Source organism: Culicoides brevitarsis, chromosome 3 (genome assembly GCF_036172545.1).
Source record: "Culicoides brevitarsis isolate CSIRO-B50_1 chromosome 3, AGI_CSIRO_Cbre_v1, whole genome shotgun sequence".
Classification (NCBI taxonomy): Eukaryota; Metazoa; Arthropoda; class Insecta; order Diptera; family Ceratopogonidae; genus Culicoides; species Culicoides brevitarsis.
The window spans coordinates 21739144-21751356 of NC_087087.1; the positions used below are offsets into that span (position 1 = coordinate 21739144).

A 12213-nucleotide genomic window follows, 5' to 3' on the forward strand; every position below is an offset into this window, starting at 1 on the left:
TAAAATAATTCTTTAAGGTTTTGAGTACAAAAAGTTAAGGCTCGAGTTGCTCTCGAAGAGTTGGACACACTACTGTGCTGTGATTGGATAATTAGATTTTCGGAATTTACTATTTGCCCAAGGCAAAAACTTTAGTTATCAAAAAACCACATGTTTGGAAAAGATTTCGCTTTGCGAGTAATTATCACTAAATTTACAGTAAACATGAGTTTTATTTACGAGCAAAATAGTGCGGACCATGAGTTGAAAATCGACGAAATTCTAAATGAACTGACGAAAATATGTGAAACCAATAAATATAATTTCAACTACGATTTAGTGGAAAGTGATCCTATAATGTTGTATGGCGATCTGACCGGCATCATGAACCATTGGATGCAAAATTGTCCGGCAAATGCAATCAATATCGAGTTGTGTTATGTTGAAACAATTGAGTTTTTGTATACCGGTGAAAAGAAGAATGAAGATGATATCAGTAAGAAAAAGTTTGCTTGCTTATTTTTCTTGCTTTAGAATTATTTAACCGAGTTTTCTTTTATTTTTTCTTTTCTTTGCAGTGCGGGATATCTTTGGCGAAGACAGTAAGCTCTTGACTGCTCCATGTGAAAAGGACACTACTGGAAATACAGTATTAACGCTCGAAGACCAGTCTGAACAGAAGCCTCGTCGGTTCTTTTCATCGATCTTAGGAGGTGATGTCCCATACGGAAGCCGAGGTCATATTTTGACTCCGGGTGCTCGAAAAGCATATCCTCCATCATTGCTTTCGACACCTTTGGGTAAATCAGACGTGGAAATCGATAATAAACCATTAATTCGTGATACAGATAAAAAGATTTTCGTCAGCGAGAAACCAATCAACTTATCAGCTCACAAAGAAGATGAGCCTAATCGAGCACGCACTCCAAAACCTTCTGTAACTGTACCTGTAGTACGTTGTTCCGTAATTCAACGTACACCATCAAGCAAAGAATTAGAAGATGATCCACTACATTTTACAGAGCCTCTACGATTCTCCGGTAATTTGGAGCCGGAACAAGAGCAGCCAATTGATTATCACATTCCAAAGCGTCGAGACGAAACGTATGAAGAACGAGAAAAAAAATCACGCGAAGCCCGTCGCAGTGCGATCATCTCTCGTCCCGTGATTAATTTTCGTAATCTTCCGTCTAACATGTTACGGCATGTAAATGGAATTATGTCTGCAGCTGCAGGACATGGTCGAAGTTCGTCAAATGGTGGTAATGGAACAACCTCAAATGGTCACTCGTCCGGAGGTGGCTTTTCTGGCACGAATAACAGCTCATCGGGAAACGGAAACTCTGGTGGGGCCATGGGAGGTGGTTCAGGATCTGGTGGTGGAATGGGCGGTCGTGACGGAAGATCAAATTATGGTCCAAATAGTCCACCAACTGGCAGCTTACCACCGTTTTATGAAAGCTTAAAGGGAGGAAATGGTATTAATGCTTTTAATGCTAATAATGGTTCATTTATGGGCAGCAGTTATACATCTTTGGTAAATGCTGCTACAGGTATGGACTGTGAAAACAATCAGAATGTTACGGGCGATATAACAAGCATTGGAGGCTATTCGGATCAAAGCAGTGGCAAACAATTTAGTATGTTGCAGAACAGTTTCGGCATTGCATTAAAAGACGAGCAAGATCTTGATGGATACGAAAGCAAAATAGATCCATTGACACTAAGTCAATATGGAGGATACGATTTGAATGAACAAATGATGGTAGAAATGACAGGTGTAAATGTGGTAAATGATCACATACAATTTTCGGCAGCTTTTCCTTTCAACGGAACCCAAAGTTCAGATCATCTTTTGGATAGTCTTAGTGATGCAGTGGACTTGAGTCAATTACTGCAACGTTTACCAAATGATGATCAGTCATCTGCTTCAGGCAATGAAATTAACGACTTAGCGTCCACACCTTCAATCACTCCTGAGTCTATCAATCACAACGATAATCACCCCATTGAACCATTCTCTGATCATCTCATTACTCGTGGTTCACATGGGCATGCTGTGCAAATGGCCTTTGATCAGCAAAATGGTCGTCTATTTCCGAACACACTTAAAAATTACATGGACCATCCACCACCAAGTTACGTGTCGCGCAATAACTCCCTTGAACTGGGACATCATCAACAAACCAATGCTGGCATTCCAATCAATCCATCTGTCAACGCAGATCAACAGTTGGTGGTACCTGATTACATTGATTCACATTCAAATCTCTCTCTACCTTCTCCAGGAACATCCTCATTAGATGAAAATCATCCAAACCAACTTTTGGCACCTAGCACCACAGCAATTGCCTCAACTATTCAAAATGTAAGTGCAAAAGCATTGAAACGCTTATCGCCGGCAATTACTGAAGCCAAAGTGAATATTCTCACACAACGGGTAAGCATATCAATAATAAAATGTATGACGATTTGATTTTGTTTTCAATCTATCTTTCATCCTTTATATATTTACCTAACATTTAAAATACCAAAATCAGACCACAAATTTTATTTTTGATTTGCTGACCCATTCTTAGTACGTTCTCTTAAAAATTATATTTGTTTTTTTTTGCCATCGTTACAGTTGGGCTTACCTTCTGAGGTGCAACTCGAATTCGTCAATGGTGGACATGGCATTAAGAACCCCTTAGCTATTGATAATGTTCCCGGTCGTATTCGTGATGAAGATAAATCAAAGCTTGTTCAACACGTACAGGATGAAGAGGGTAGTCGTTTTGTGTGTCGAATCTGCTCTAAGGCATTTACCCTTCAACGCCTCTTGAACAGACATATGAAGTGTCACTCTGATGTCAAACGGTACCTTTGCACGTTCTGTGGAAAAGGCTTCAACGATACATTCGATTTGAAACGCCACACTCGTACCCACACTGGTGTCCGTCCATACAAGTGTAATTTATGCGAGAAATCATTTACTCAGCGTTGTTCCTTGGAGTCGCACTGTCTCAAAGTGCACGGCGTTCAACATCAATATGCCTACAAAGAGCGTCGTACTAAGGTAAGCATTACAACATTATTGAAACTATTCATTTGAGACCTTAACTTCTTTTACATTTACACAGATGTACGTTTGTGAGGAATGCGGTCATACAACAAATGAACCAGAAGTCCATTACTTACATCTTAAGGAGAAACATCCTTATTCACCGGCATTGCTTAAGTTTTACGACAAACGTCACTTTAAATTTACAAACTCGCAGTTCGCCAACAACCTCTTGGGGTCCTATCCAATGCCAGTTCATAATTAATTAATTAGGAACTGGCATTGCAGCGTAACTGCTATCACATGCAATTATTTTTTAAGTCTGAATTTCGTTAAACTGTTTGTTTTTCAATTTCTAAATAAGAAATACAAACTCTTATCAAATACATATGTGATTTAAAACGTAACTTATGCCTCAAATCTAAAGTGTACTTAAAAATAAACCTAATGAAAAATCAAATTCTTCAAATTTTTTATCACTTCCAAATTATTTTAAATAAGTTCTTCCTCAAACAATTTCTACGCATATTGTATTAATAAAATCTCTAAAAAAAATAAACAAAATACAATTCAAATTAAATCAAATAAATATCAAAGTATCGGGTTTATTGTGCAATCAATTAAAATTAAATTAATTTAGCATTTATTATTAAATAAACAATAGTTGTTAAAAATTATACATTAATTAAAGGGAATCTATATTAAGGTGTCGGAGTTAAAGAGACATTTCTCATTCTTATACGAATATATGATATTGATAATCAAAGATGTTGGCAAAAGATTGTTAATATTTCTCATATATTTAAGTTGACAATCAATGAAATCAATGAACGAGAGAAAATCATGCATTTATTTAATTTATAATATGAATTATTACCTTTTATTTTAAAAGACTATACTTTTTTACTTAAACTGTTATGTTTTTCATTCGTAAAAGAAAGTTGATTTTGCTTTACTTTTCTTAAACGTACATACTTATTATATGGAACATTAATATTAATTAAAGTTATAAAGTTATTAACATTAACATTTAATATAAAGAAAGGATTGTCGATGAATACGAACAAATTGGAATGTGTTAGAACGAAGCAAGCAAAAAGTACCTTATTTATAGATTTAGTTATTTTTGCATTTTCTATCTCAAATATATTAATTATTTTTAATAGTTATTATAAGAATTATTCCCTAGCACAAAGGTTTTATTGTGTTAAACAAAAGAAACATGCTTTTATTTCATGGACAAATAAAAACAAAACACTCGATGAACTTAGAGCTAGGGCTTTGGTTGCTTAAATTAATATTATTACATCTTTGTAACTTAAGTTTAACTAATTATTATAAAATATCCAGATATCGCATTTATGTTCAGCATTTCGCATCTCATTACATATTTATTTGTATCATTTTTAGGTTCATTTTCATTTAATCATTCGATCATTTTTCGACCATAATCAAATTTACTCAATATTTAGTGAACTAAGAATCTCTTGATAAGTTAACTGAAAAATATCAATTAAAATTGATTTCAAAACTCTTTAAAATTTAAATACTTATACACGGAAAATAAACTCATTTTTTATGGAAAATAAATTATATGCATTTAAAATATCCAAAAATGTCTAATTTCAATCGCTTAAAATTGGTAAGTTAGCATTTTTTTTTTTTTGATTTACCGGATAACCCTTAATGTAAGGTTTTATTTTGCACTTTCAACACACATCATTTACTATGTGTACCGTGTTATGTAGATGTGTTATCAATTTTATTGAGAGAGAGAGAGAGAGAGAAACAACTTTACTCAAACTTATTTTGTGAGAATGATAGACAGTTTTAGTCAGTCTCGGTCAAACACTTGCCATGAGTGCTTTTATATTTATATTTCATTCGTAATCAAATAATTTACAAAACGATATCGCTCATGAATATAGATTGTATCATTCTTTGAATCTATGCATCTGCATTAAAAAGATAATAATAGATTTTTAAGATGGATAAAAATGTGATAAAAGTTTCCATTCTGCTTTGTGCCTTTGGATTTTTCCGAGAGCTGCGTCCAAGTGAACCGTACGTAGCTCAGTTTTACGCAAACGAGAGTTATCGAAATGCAACGATTGAAAAAGTCAATCGTGAAATTTATCCAGCTGGGACTTTTTCTTATTTAGCTCAATTATTTATAATATTTTTGATTACGGACATTTTAAGGTAACTGCATTAAATACATATATTTGATGTTAAACAAGAAATCTATAAGTTTTTTTTTTATTTTCAGATATAAACCAATTATTATTCTTTCTTCAATTTGTGGGATCATTATGTGGTCTCTGATGCTGTGGACTGATGAGTATTATTGGCTGCTAGTCATTCAGATTTTTTATGGTACTTACATGGCTGCTGAGGTAGCTTACTACACCTATATGTATGCAAAATGTGATCGAAAAGACTACCAAAAAGTAACTTCTCACACACGAGCCGCAATCACTGCTGGGAAATTCCTCTCTGGTTTGATTGCTCAACTGTTGTACTCTTTTGAAGTAATGGATATCAGAGAGTTGAATTACATTTCGTTTGCAAGTAAGCTTTAATTAAGTACAATTTTCAAAGATTCCATATAAATTTTACAAAAAAAAAAATGTGATTTCAGCACAATTAATTTCTTTGCCGCTCGCTTTTTTACTTCCATCAGTATCGACGAGTGTTTATTTTTATAAGAACACAGAGTCCATAGACAACACTAAATGCAAAAACGATGCAAACTTACAGCAAATGGATATCAATCAGAGGAAACAATTTTCTTCGAGAGATGCCATTTTACTCATAAAGACACATTTCTTACAGTCGTATTCAAATAAAGAAGTTCTTTATTGGTCAATTTGGTGGTTTCTCGCAACTGGAGGATTTATTCAAGCACAAACTTACGCACAGATTCTTTGGGATGATATAGATCAAAAAAAGGAAATTTTTTACAATGGTGCTGTGGAAGCCGCCTATACATTAGCTGCTACTTTAGCTGCTTTGGCAGCAGGATTTATAAATTTGGATTTCTTTCATAGTCATCATTTGTGGATAATTACTGGAAGCTCTATTGTAGAAGGACTCCTTATTATTTGCGAAGGTTTGAGTAGTACCATAACGATTGCGTATGCAATTTACATACTTTTTGGTACCATGTACCAATTTATGATTACTTTACTAAGGTGAGCTCTTATATTCACAACATATTTATACTCTGAAATCTTATTTTTCTTCTTTTTCTTAAAGTGCATGTGTGGCTAATCAATTGGCGGATGACAGTTTTGCTTTAATTTTTGGAATCAACACTTTTCTAGCGCTAGTCTTTCAGTCAGTTTTTACAGTAATTTTTGTGAATATTTTACAGCTTTCGCCGAAATATCAGTACGTTGTTAATGGTAGTTATTTCCTGGTATTAGCATTCATATATTTAGTTTTATCATTGATAGACATTTTTGTTTCAAGAAGGAGGAGAGTGTGAAAGAAACCAAGTTTATATTACAAAATTGTCTTTTAATTCAATATAACTCATTTCAAAATATTCCTCTCTTTCGTATTCTCTTGAGCTAAAAAAAACATGTGTTTGTTGAAATAGCACATATACGTATTTACATGAATAATATTTACTTCTGCGCAAGACAACCGAACTCACGTGTTTCGGCAATTATCAAAACAGAGAGTTTTTTCAACACTCTGGTGCCTTTGTTTACATCGGCGTTTAGTTTTCATTCGAAAAATTGTGATATGACAAATAAAGATTTTTTGCAAGAAAAAATTTTAATTAAACAAAAAAAATGTATTAATGAGCAAAAACAAATAGTGCTAGTGAGTAAAATTTTATTACATAATAAAATAAGTTCAAGCTTATAATTTAAATGATTTTTTTTGTCGATAGACAGTGACGAATTAAAATTTGCTGATTTTATATCTTAGTTTGCTTGATAATAGCACATTTTTAATTGTAATTTTTGTATTTATAACTGTCAGTTGTGTGATAAGGTTTGAGTTGAAACATGCAGAATTACGTAAAAGTGTCCCTCATACTTTGCGCTTATGGATTTCTTCGAGAAATGCGGCCAAGCGAGCCTTTTGTATCAGAGTTTTTGTTGGATAAAAGGTGGCGTAATATAACCGACATACAACTAAATCGACAAGTGTATCCAGTTGGGACTTTTTCTTCCTTAGCACAATTGTTTATCATATTTTTAATAACTGACATTTTGAGGTATGAAATTGTTAATTAAACAAAACTGTTAACTAGTTGTGACATTTTTTCACTTGACTACACCACTTTATTTTAGATACAAACCAATCATCATACTATCATCATGTGTGGGGATAGTTATTTATTCGATGTTACTGTGGACCAAAGATTTACTGAGTCTTCAAATCGTGCAAGTCATTTATGGAACTTTTATGGCAGCAGAAGTTGCATATTACACGTACATGTACGCCAAAGTTGATCGCGCTCACTATCAAAAAGTGACGGGATACGTACGAGCAGCAATTTTGACTGGAAGATTTTCTGCTAGTTTATTAGGTCAAATTCTGGTCTCGTTAGAACTGATGAATTTGCGAGAACTGAATTATGTGACCCTTGGAGCACAAGCTTTGTCACTGCCACTTGGTGCATTATTGCCTGGTGTGGGAGTTAGTTTATATTTTTATTCTGCCTCCTTCAAGATGCAAGCAGAACCGTCAATTAACAAAGAAGGAGGATCCGATGAAAAATTAGCAAATGGAAGTGAAAGAGTAAAATTTTCACTTTATCGAGCAAAACAACTGATTTGGACACATTTTGTGCAAGGTTATTCGAATTTCACGATATTACAGTCAAGTATTTGGTGGGCTTTGGTAATGGCTGGTTTCTTGATGATTCAATCTTATGTTCAACTTTTATGGAAAATTATTGACGAAAAGCAAAAATTGTTTAACGGCGGAGTGGAAGCCATACTGACTTTACTAGGCGCATGTGGAGCTTTAATTGCGGGTTTAATTAACATGAAAATGTACGAAAAGTATTGTATGTGGATTCTCTCTGTTTGTGCCTCATTGGCAGGCACTCTCACATTAGTATCTGCATATACTACTAATATTTTTGTGGCCTATGTTATGTATATATTATTTGGCGTTTTGTACAACTTCATGATCACTCTAATAAGGTAAATAAGTTCTAATTTGCCAGTTTCAGTAATTTATTCTTCTAATTTTTAGTGCTCATGTTGCAAAACAACTGGCAGATGACAGCTTTGGTTTAATATTTGGCATAAACACATTTCTAGCATTAGTTTTCCAAACTGTTTTAACCATTTTAGTGACTTCCGAGAGTGGTTTTGCTCTAGATGTGCGACAACAATTCGTTACATTTGGTGGTTATTTCATGGGATTGTCTGTTATTTACATAATTGTAGCTGTAGTTCAATTTGTGCTGAAAAGAACACGCAATCAAGTGTGATTTTTAAATAATAAATAAATAAATAAAGTTTTTTTTAATAAAAAAAAGTGAAATTGGTTGAGTGTTGATGTAAGTATATAAAGGAACGTTCTTTCAAAAGATCCTAAATGGTTGGTAAAAGGTTTAACATTTCATTTTTAATAAAAATTTTATTAAAAAAGGTTCAAAGATGTAGTCAATACGGACACCAAAATTTGGATACTTACTTACTTTACTTTACGCCTCGTCTCTAATCCGAAGATTCGAGACTGGTTCGTCGATTCGCAAGGTCTTTCAGATCCCAGAGGTTAGTGATTTGCCCCTCACCCTCTCTTTTGAGAGTTTGGAGCGTCGCCAGGTGTTTCTTGAGCGTCCTCTTCTGCGGCTTCCTTGTGGGTTATAAACAAGAGCTCTGTTGCATCTTTGCGAAGGATGTGACCGATCCAACCGAATTTTCTCCTGCGTATTTACATTAGAGATCCGGTTTGGCCAGAAAAAACGCAAGATTCGTCGTAGAAAACGGTTGACGAAAGTCTGTAGTCTCCTCTTGATGTTCCCCATAAGGAGCCTGGTTTCGCAGCCGTATAGAAGAACGGAGATCACGCAGGATTTGAAAATGTTGATTTTCACAGGCTTGCTGTAAACGCAGGGGCGTAGCAAGGCGAAAATTTTTGGGGGGGGCAAACAGAACAAATAAACTTTTTTATCCCAAAATTCTGAAAAATTCATTTGAAAACTTAAAATTTTTGGGGGTGCATTGCCCCCATATTGCCCCTATGACGCTACGCCACTGTGTAAACGTTAAGTGTTTCAAAATCTTCCATTGCACCGCCATCTTCCCTACAATGCTGCCTAAATTAGGAAATTTCTCGACGCGTTGAATAAGTTTTTTATCAAGCATGAGTGGAGCATCAGTTTGTGGTTTTATACGCATTTCCATTGTCTTCTTGACGTTGATTTTCAATAAGACTTAAGCAGATTCTGCGGCGAGATCGGATATTTTAGCTTGCATGTATATGTCTATGAGACAGCTCGCATTTATCGGAAGCATAATCCAGGCATTCAAGACCTCCTTGGGTTTAGGGGGTTCCACACAATGTCTCTCGGTTTGTCTTTGATTGTGGCACGAACCACCATATCCCTCACAATCAAAAACAGCAATGGAGACAACAAACAACCCTGTCTGACCCCGAGATCAAGAAAAGGTCAGTGAGGTTTGCATCATGTAGCATCTCTATCCTCGTATCTACCGCGTATCAGGCTCACGATCTTATAGATTTTTATTATTATTATTATATATTTTATTTGTGACTTCTAAAGAGCAGAGCTCGTCCTGAAGTTATCTTTATCTCTTTCCAAAATACAATTTTTCAAGTTAAAAAAAAGGCATGAATCCGAAGGTCCGCCCAGATTCATGTAAAAAAAAATAACATAAGTGAATTGAAGAGAGAAGAAAATTGAGGCTGAATGTGAGAATAGATTTGGAAATCTGATTTTTTGAAATGCTCCCCGCTCCCTGTCCTCCTCCCTGACGTTCGTAGTAGCTTTGTTCAGATATTGTTGGTGATGACGGCGATGACGATAGAATGATTTGGTTTTGAAGATTGGATGACTAGATGGGTAAAAGAAAAGGCAGTTTCGGGTTCAAATTAAATTAAAAAAGTGTCATTGAAGATTTTTCAAAGCCACCCACATGCATTCATGATCAAGCGAGTCAAAAGCCTTTTCGTAATCGACAAATAGGAGATAGCATGGGGAGCGCATCTCAGCTGACTGTTCGATAATAATTCTGAGGGTATTGATTTGATTGACGCATGAACGGTGGGCTCGAAAGCCTGCTTGTTCTTTGCGAATGGTCCTGTCGAGATGACCAACGATCTTGTCGAGAATTATTCGGAAGAAAACCGTCATGATGACACAAAGGATTACGATGCCACGCCAGTTATTACAGTTAGTTAGATCACCTTTTTTGGGCAATTTAACTACAATCCCTTCCATCCAGTCCTGTGGGAGTCTCAAATAGCAGTGAGTAAAGGCAAGAGGGCGTCGGCACTCAGGTTGACACCGGCTTTAAGGACTTCGCCGGTTATACTGTTAATACCAGCTGCTTTCTCATTCTTCAAGGACTTAAAAAGCGTGTTTGAGAATGTGGTTCATTGGGTATCACTCTTGAGTTTGTCAATTTTGAACTTCTTTCGCGGATTCGTCTTCTTCTTTGGAACTTTTTACCGCATTTCAATTTTTTTTTTAAAAATGCGGAATTGTGTTCGTGATGTCGTCCGTCTGTGTGATGTGCCACTTTAATTTTGTTTGATTTAGCAGGTTTGGCGAATTCTTTTCCAATAACAGATTTGACAGCATACTTTAAAAAATTATCCGTTGGTATTTTAATTTAGTGTTCATCCGTTGGAAATTCATTCTCGTTTCATTGTGAGCCGCAGACGACCGATAAGTAGATGGTGATCGGATCCCGTTTTACATTTAGCTTTTACACAAGTGTAAACTAAGTTTAGCTTTTTTATTTAAATTAAAATTGAGTCGGAACGCGCGACAATTGTGTCGAAAGTTATGAGAAGACTTGACTTAATTCCTTTTCGCCCCTTTTCAGAGGGGTGGTTTCCCTCCAGTTTTGGCGGTTCGTTGCCAACGTAGCGATGGATCGCATGGTGAAATTGCGATCAATAGTTCGAATTTCGGCCTCCATACTTCGTCTCCAGGTTTTGCGAGGAGCTCCGCGTCGCCTTGAGCCCTGAGGATTCCAGAAAAGAGCTCTTCTGCTTATGTGATCGGCGTCGCGACGAAGTGTGTGTCCCACCCAGCCCCATTTTCTCCTTTTCACTTCGGTTTCGACAAGTTCCTGCTCACATCTTTCGTGCAACTCACGGTTAGATATCCTGTTGGGCCAGAATATTTTCAGGATCCTTCTCAGGAATCTATTGACCAATACCTGCGTTTCTGCGTGACGTCACGCGCAACTAACCATGTCTCGCAGCCATACAAGAGGACTGATTTGACATTTGAGTTGAAGATGCGTATTTTTGTCTTCAGGCTGAGATGAGTGGAGCGCCATATTGATCTGAGTTGTGCGAATGCTCCTTGCGCCTTTCTTATGCGTTGTTTCACGTGCTTTCACGAGAAGACTGATATATGAGAAAGTTCTTAATTGCTAATACCATAAAAGAAAGTTCTATGATAAATTTATGACTATTGATTCTATGTGAGAGTGTGTTAAAGGTCAAGAAAGTATGTGAATATTAGGGGTGAACAATATATGAAATATTTTTAACATCCTGCCCCCATCAAGAGTTTCTCGAATATCAAATAAAAACTACAAGAATATTGTCATTTGATGATGATGATGATGTCTATTGCTGTCAACTTCGCAAGTTGGGTCGAGCTTCTTGATTAAATTATTCTCGCTCAGCGGCCATATCAAGCTTAAACTGAATAAACGTCAAAGCACGCTAGAAAAAAAATCGGATTAATTATAAAAGACGTCATGAAGTGTTGGTACGGAAAATCACAGCCGACAACAAGTCACCCCCTAGTCAACGTGATATTCATCTCTAATTGGTGAGTCCTAATCAAAATTAACTGAACTATTGGGACGTTGGCTTTTGATTCGTTTTTTTTATATATAAAATGTGACGTCCTTGTGATATTCTTTATTGTTAAAATCTGTGGGACTCTACAAAGTCCCTTTAAAAGTTTATAAAAATTATAATGTATGTAACTTTAGAATAACCAT

The 12213-nt window shown here is 35.6% G+C and overlaps 3 protein-coding genes across 4 annotated transcripts; all 3 read left to right on the forward strand.

Annotated features, from left to right (window-relative positions):
- The first annotated feature begins 151 nt into the window (after positions 1-151).
- LOC134836098 (transcriptional regulator ovo) lies at positions 152-3482 on the forward strand. 2 transcript variants are annotated; one of them, XM_063851296.1, is made up of 4 exons: positions 152-475; positions 558-2419; positions 2606-3037; positions 3102-3482. In XM_063851296.1, exons 1-4 carry the CDS (start codon positions 205-207, stop codon positions 3285-3287), a joined length of 2751 nt encoding a protein of 916 aa, XP_063707366.1. In that variant the 5' UTR covers positions 152-204; the 3' UTR covers positions 3288-3482. The 2 variants fall into 2 exon arrangements, with proteins under 2 accessions (XP_063707366.1, XP_063707367.1); XM_063851297.1 differs by having other exon boundaries at positions 558-2347.
- A 1392-nt stretch (positions 3483-4874) lies between these two features.
- Positions 4875-6572, forward strand: LOC134834013 (thiamine transporter 2-like). Its single transcript, XM_063848528.1, has 4 exons — positions 4875-5224; positions 5292-5593; positions 5664-6216; positions 6281-6572. The coding sequence occupies exons 1-4, from the start codon at positions 5010-5012 to the stop codon at positions 6510-6512; spliced, it is 1302 nt and encodes a 433-aa protein (XP_063704598.1). The 5' UTR covers positions 4875-5009; the 3' UTR covers positions 6513-6572.
- A 144-nt stretch (positions 6573-6716) lies between these two features.
- On the forward strand, positions 6717-8525 carry LOC134834012 (thiamine transporter 1-like). The gene is made up of 4 exons (XM_063848527.1): positions 6717-6856; positions 7019-7256; positions 7333-8193; positions 8246-8525. The coding sequence occupies exons 2-4, from the start codon at positions 7045-7047 to the stop codon at positions 8484-8486; spliced, it is 1314 nt and encodes a 437-aa protein (XP_063704597.1). The 5' UTR covers positions 6717-6856; positions 7019-7044; the 3' UTR covers positions 8487-8525.
- Positions 8526-12213: the final 3688 nt, after the last annotated feature.

Bases quoted from the DNA above. Each gene is read 5' to 3' on its own strand.
- LOC134836098 (XM_063851296.1), top strand. From the start codon at position 205: ATGAGTTTTATTTACGAGCAAAATAGTGCGGACCATGAGTTGAAAATC. The intron at 476-557 runs GTAAGAAAAAGT...TTTTCTTTGCAG, and splicing joins GAAGAATGAAGATGATATCA to TGCGGGATATCTTTGGCGAA. The intron at 2,420-2,605 runs GTAAGCATATCA...CCATCGTTACAG, and splicing joins TGAATATTCTCACACAACGG to TTGGGCTTACCTTCTGAGGT.
- LOC134834013 (XM_063848528.1), top strand. From the start codon at position 5,010: ATGGATAAAAATGTGATAAAAGTTTCCATTCTGCTTTGTGCCTTTGGA. The intron at 5,225-5,291 runs GTAACTGCATTA...TTTTATTTTCAG, and splicing joins TTGATTACGGACATTTTAAG to ATATAAACCAATTATTATTC. The intron at 6,217-6,280 runs GTGAGCTCTTAT...TTTTTCTTAAAG, and splicing joins TTTATGATTACTTTACTAAG to TGCATGTGTGGCTAATCAAT.
- LOC134834012 (XM_063848527.1), top strand. From the start codon at position 7,045: ATGCAGAATTACGTAAAAGTGTCCCTCATACTTTGCGCTTATGGATTT. The intron at 7,257-7,332 runs GTATGAAATTGT...ACTTTATTTTAG, and splicing joins TTAATAACTGACATTTTGAG to ATACAAACCAATCATCATAC. The intron at 8,194-8,245 runs GTAAATAAGTTC...TCTAATTTTTAG, and splicing joins TTCATGATCACTCTAATAAG to TGCTCATGTTGCAAAACAAC.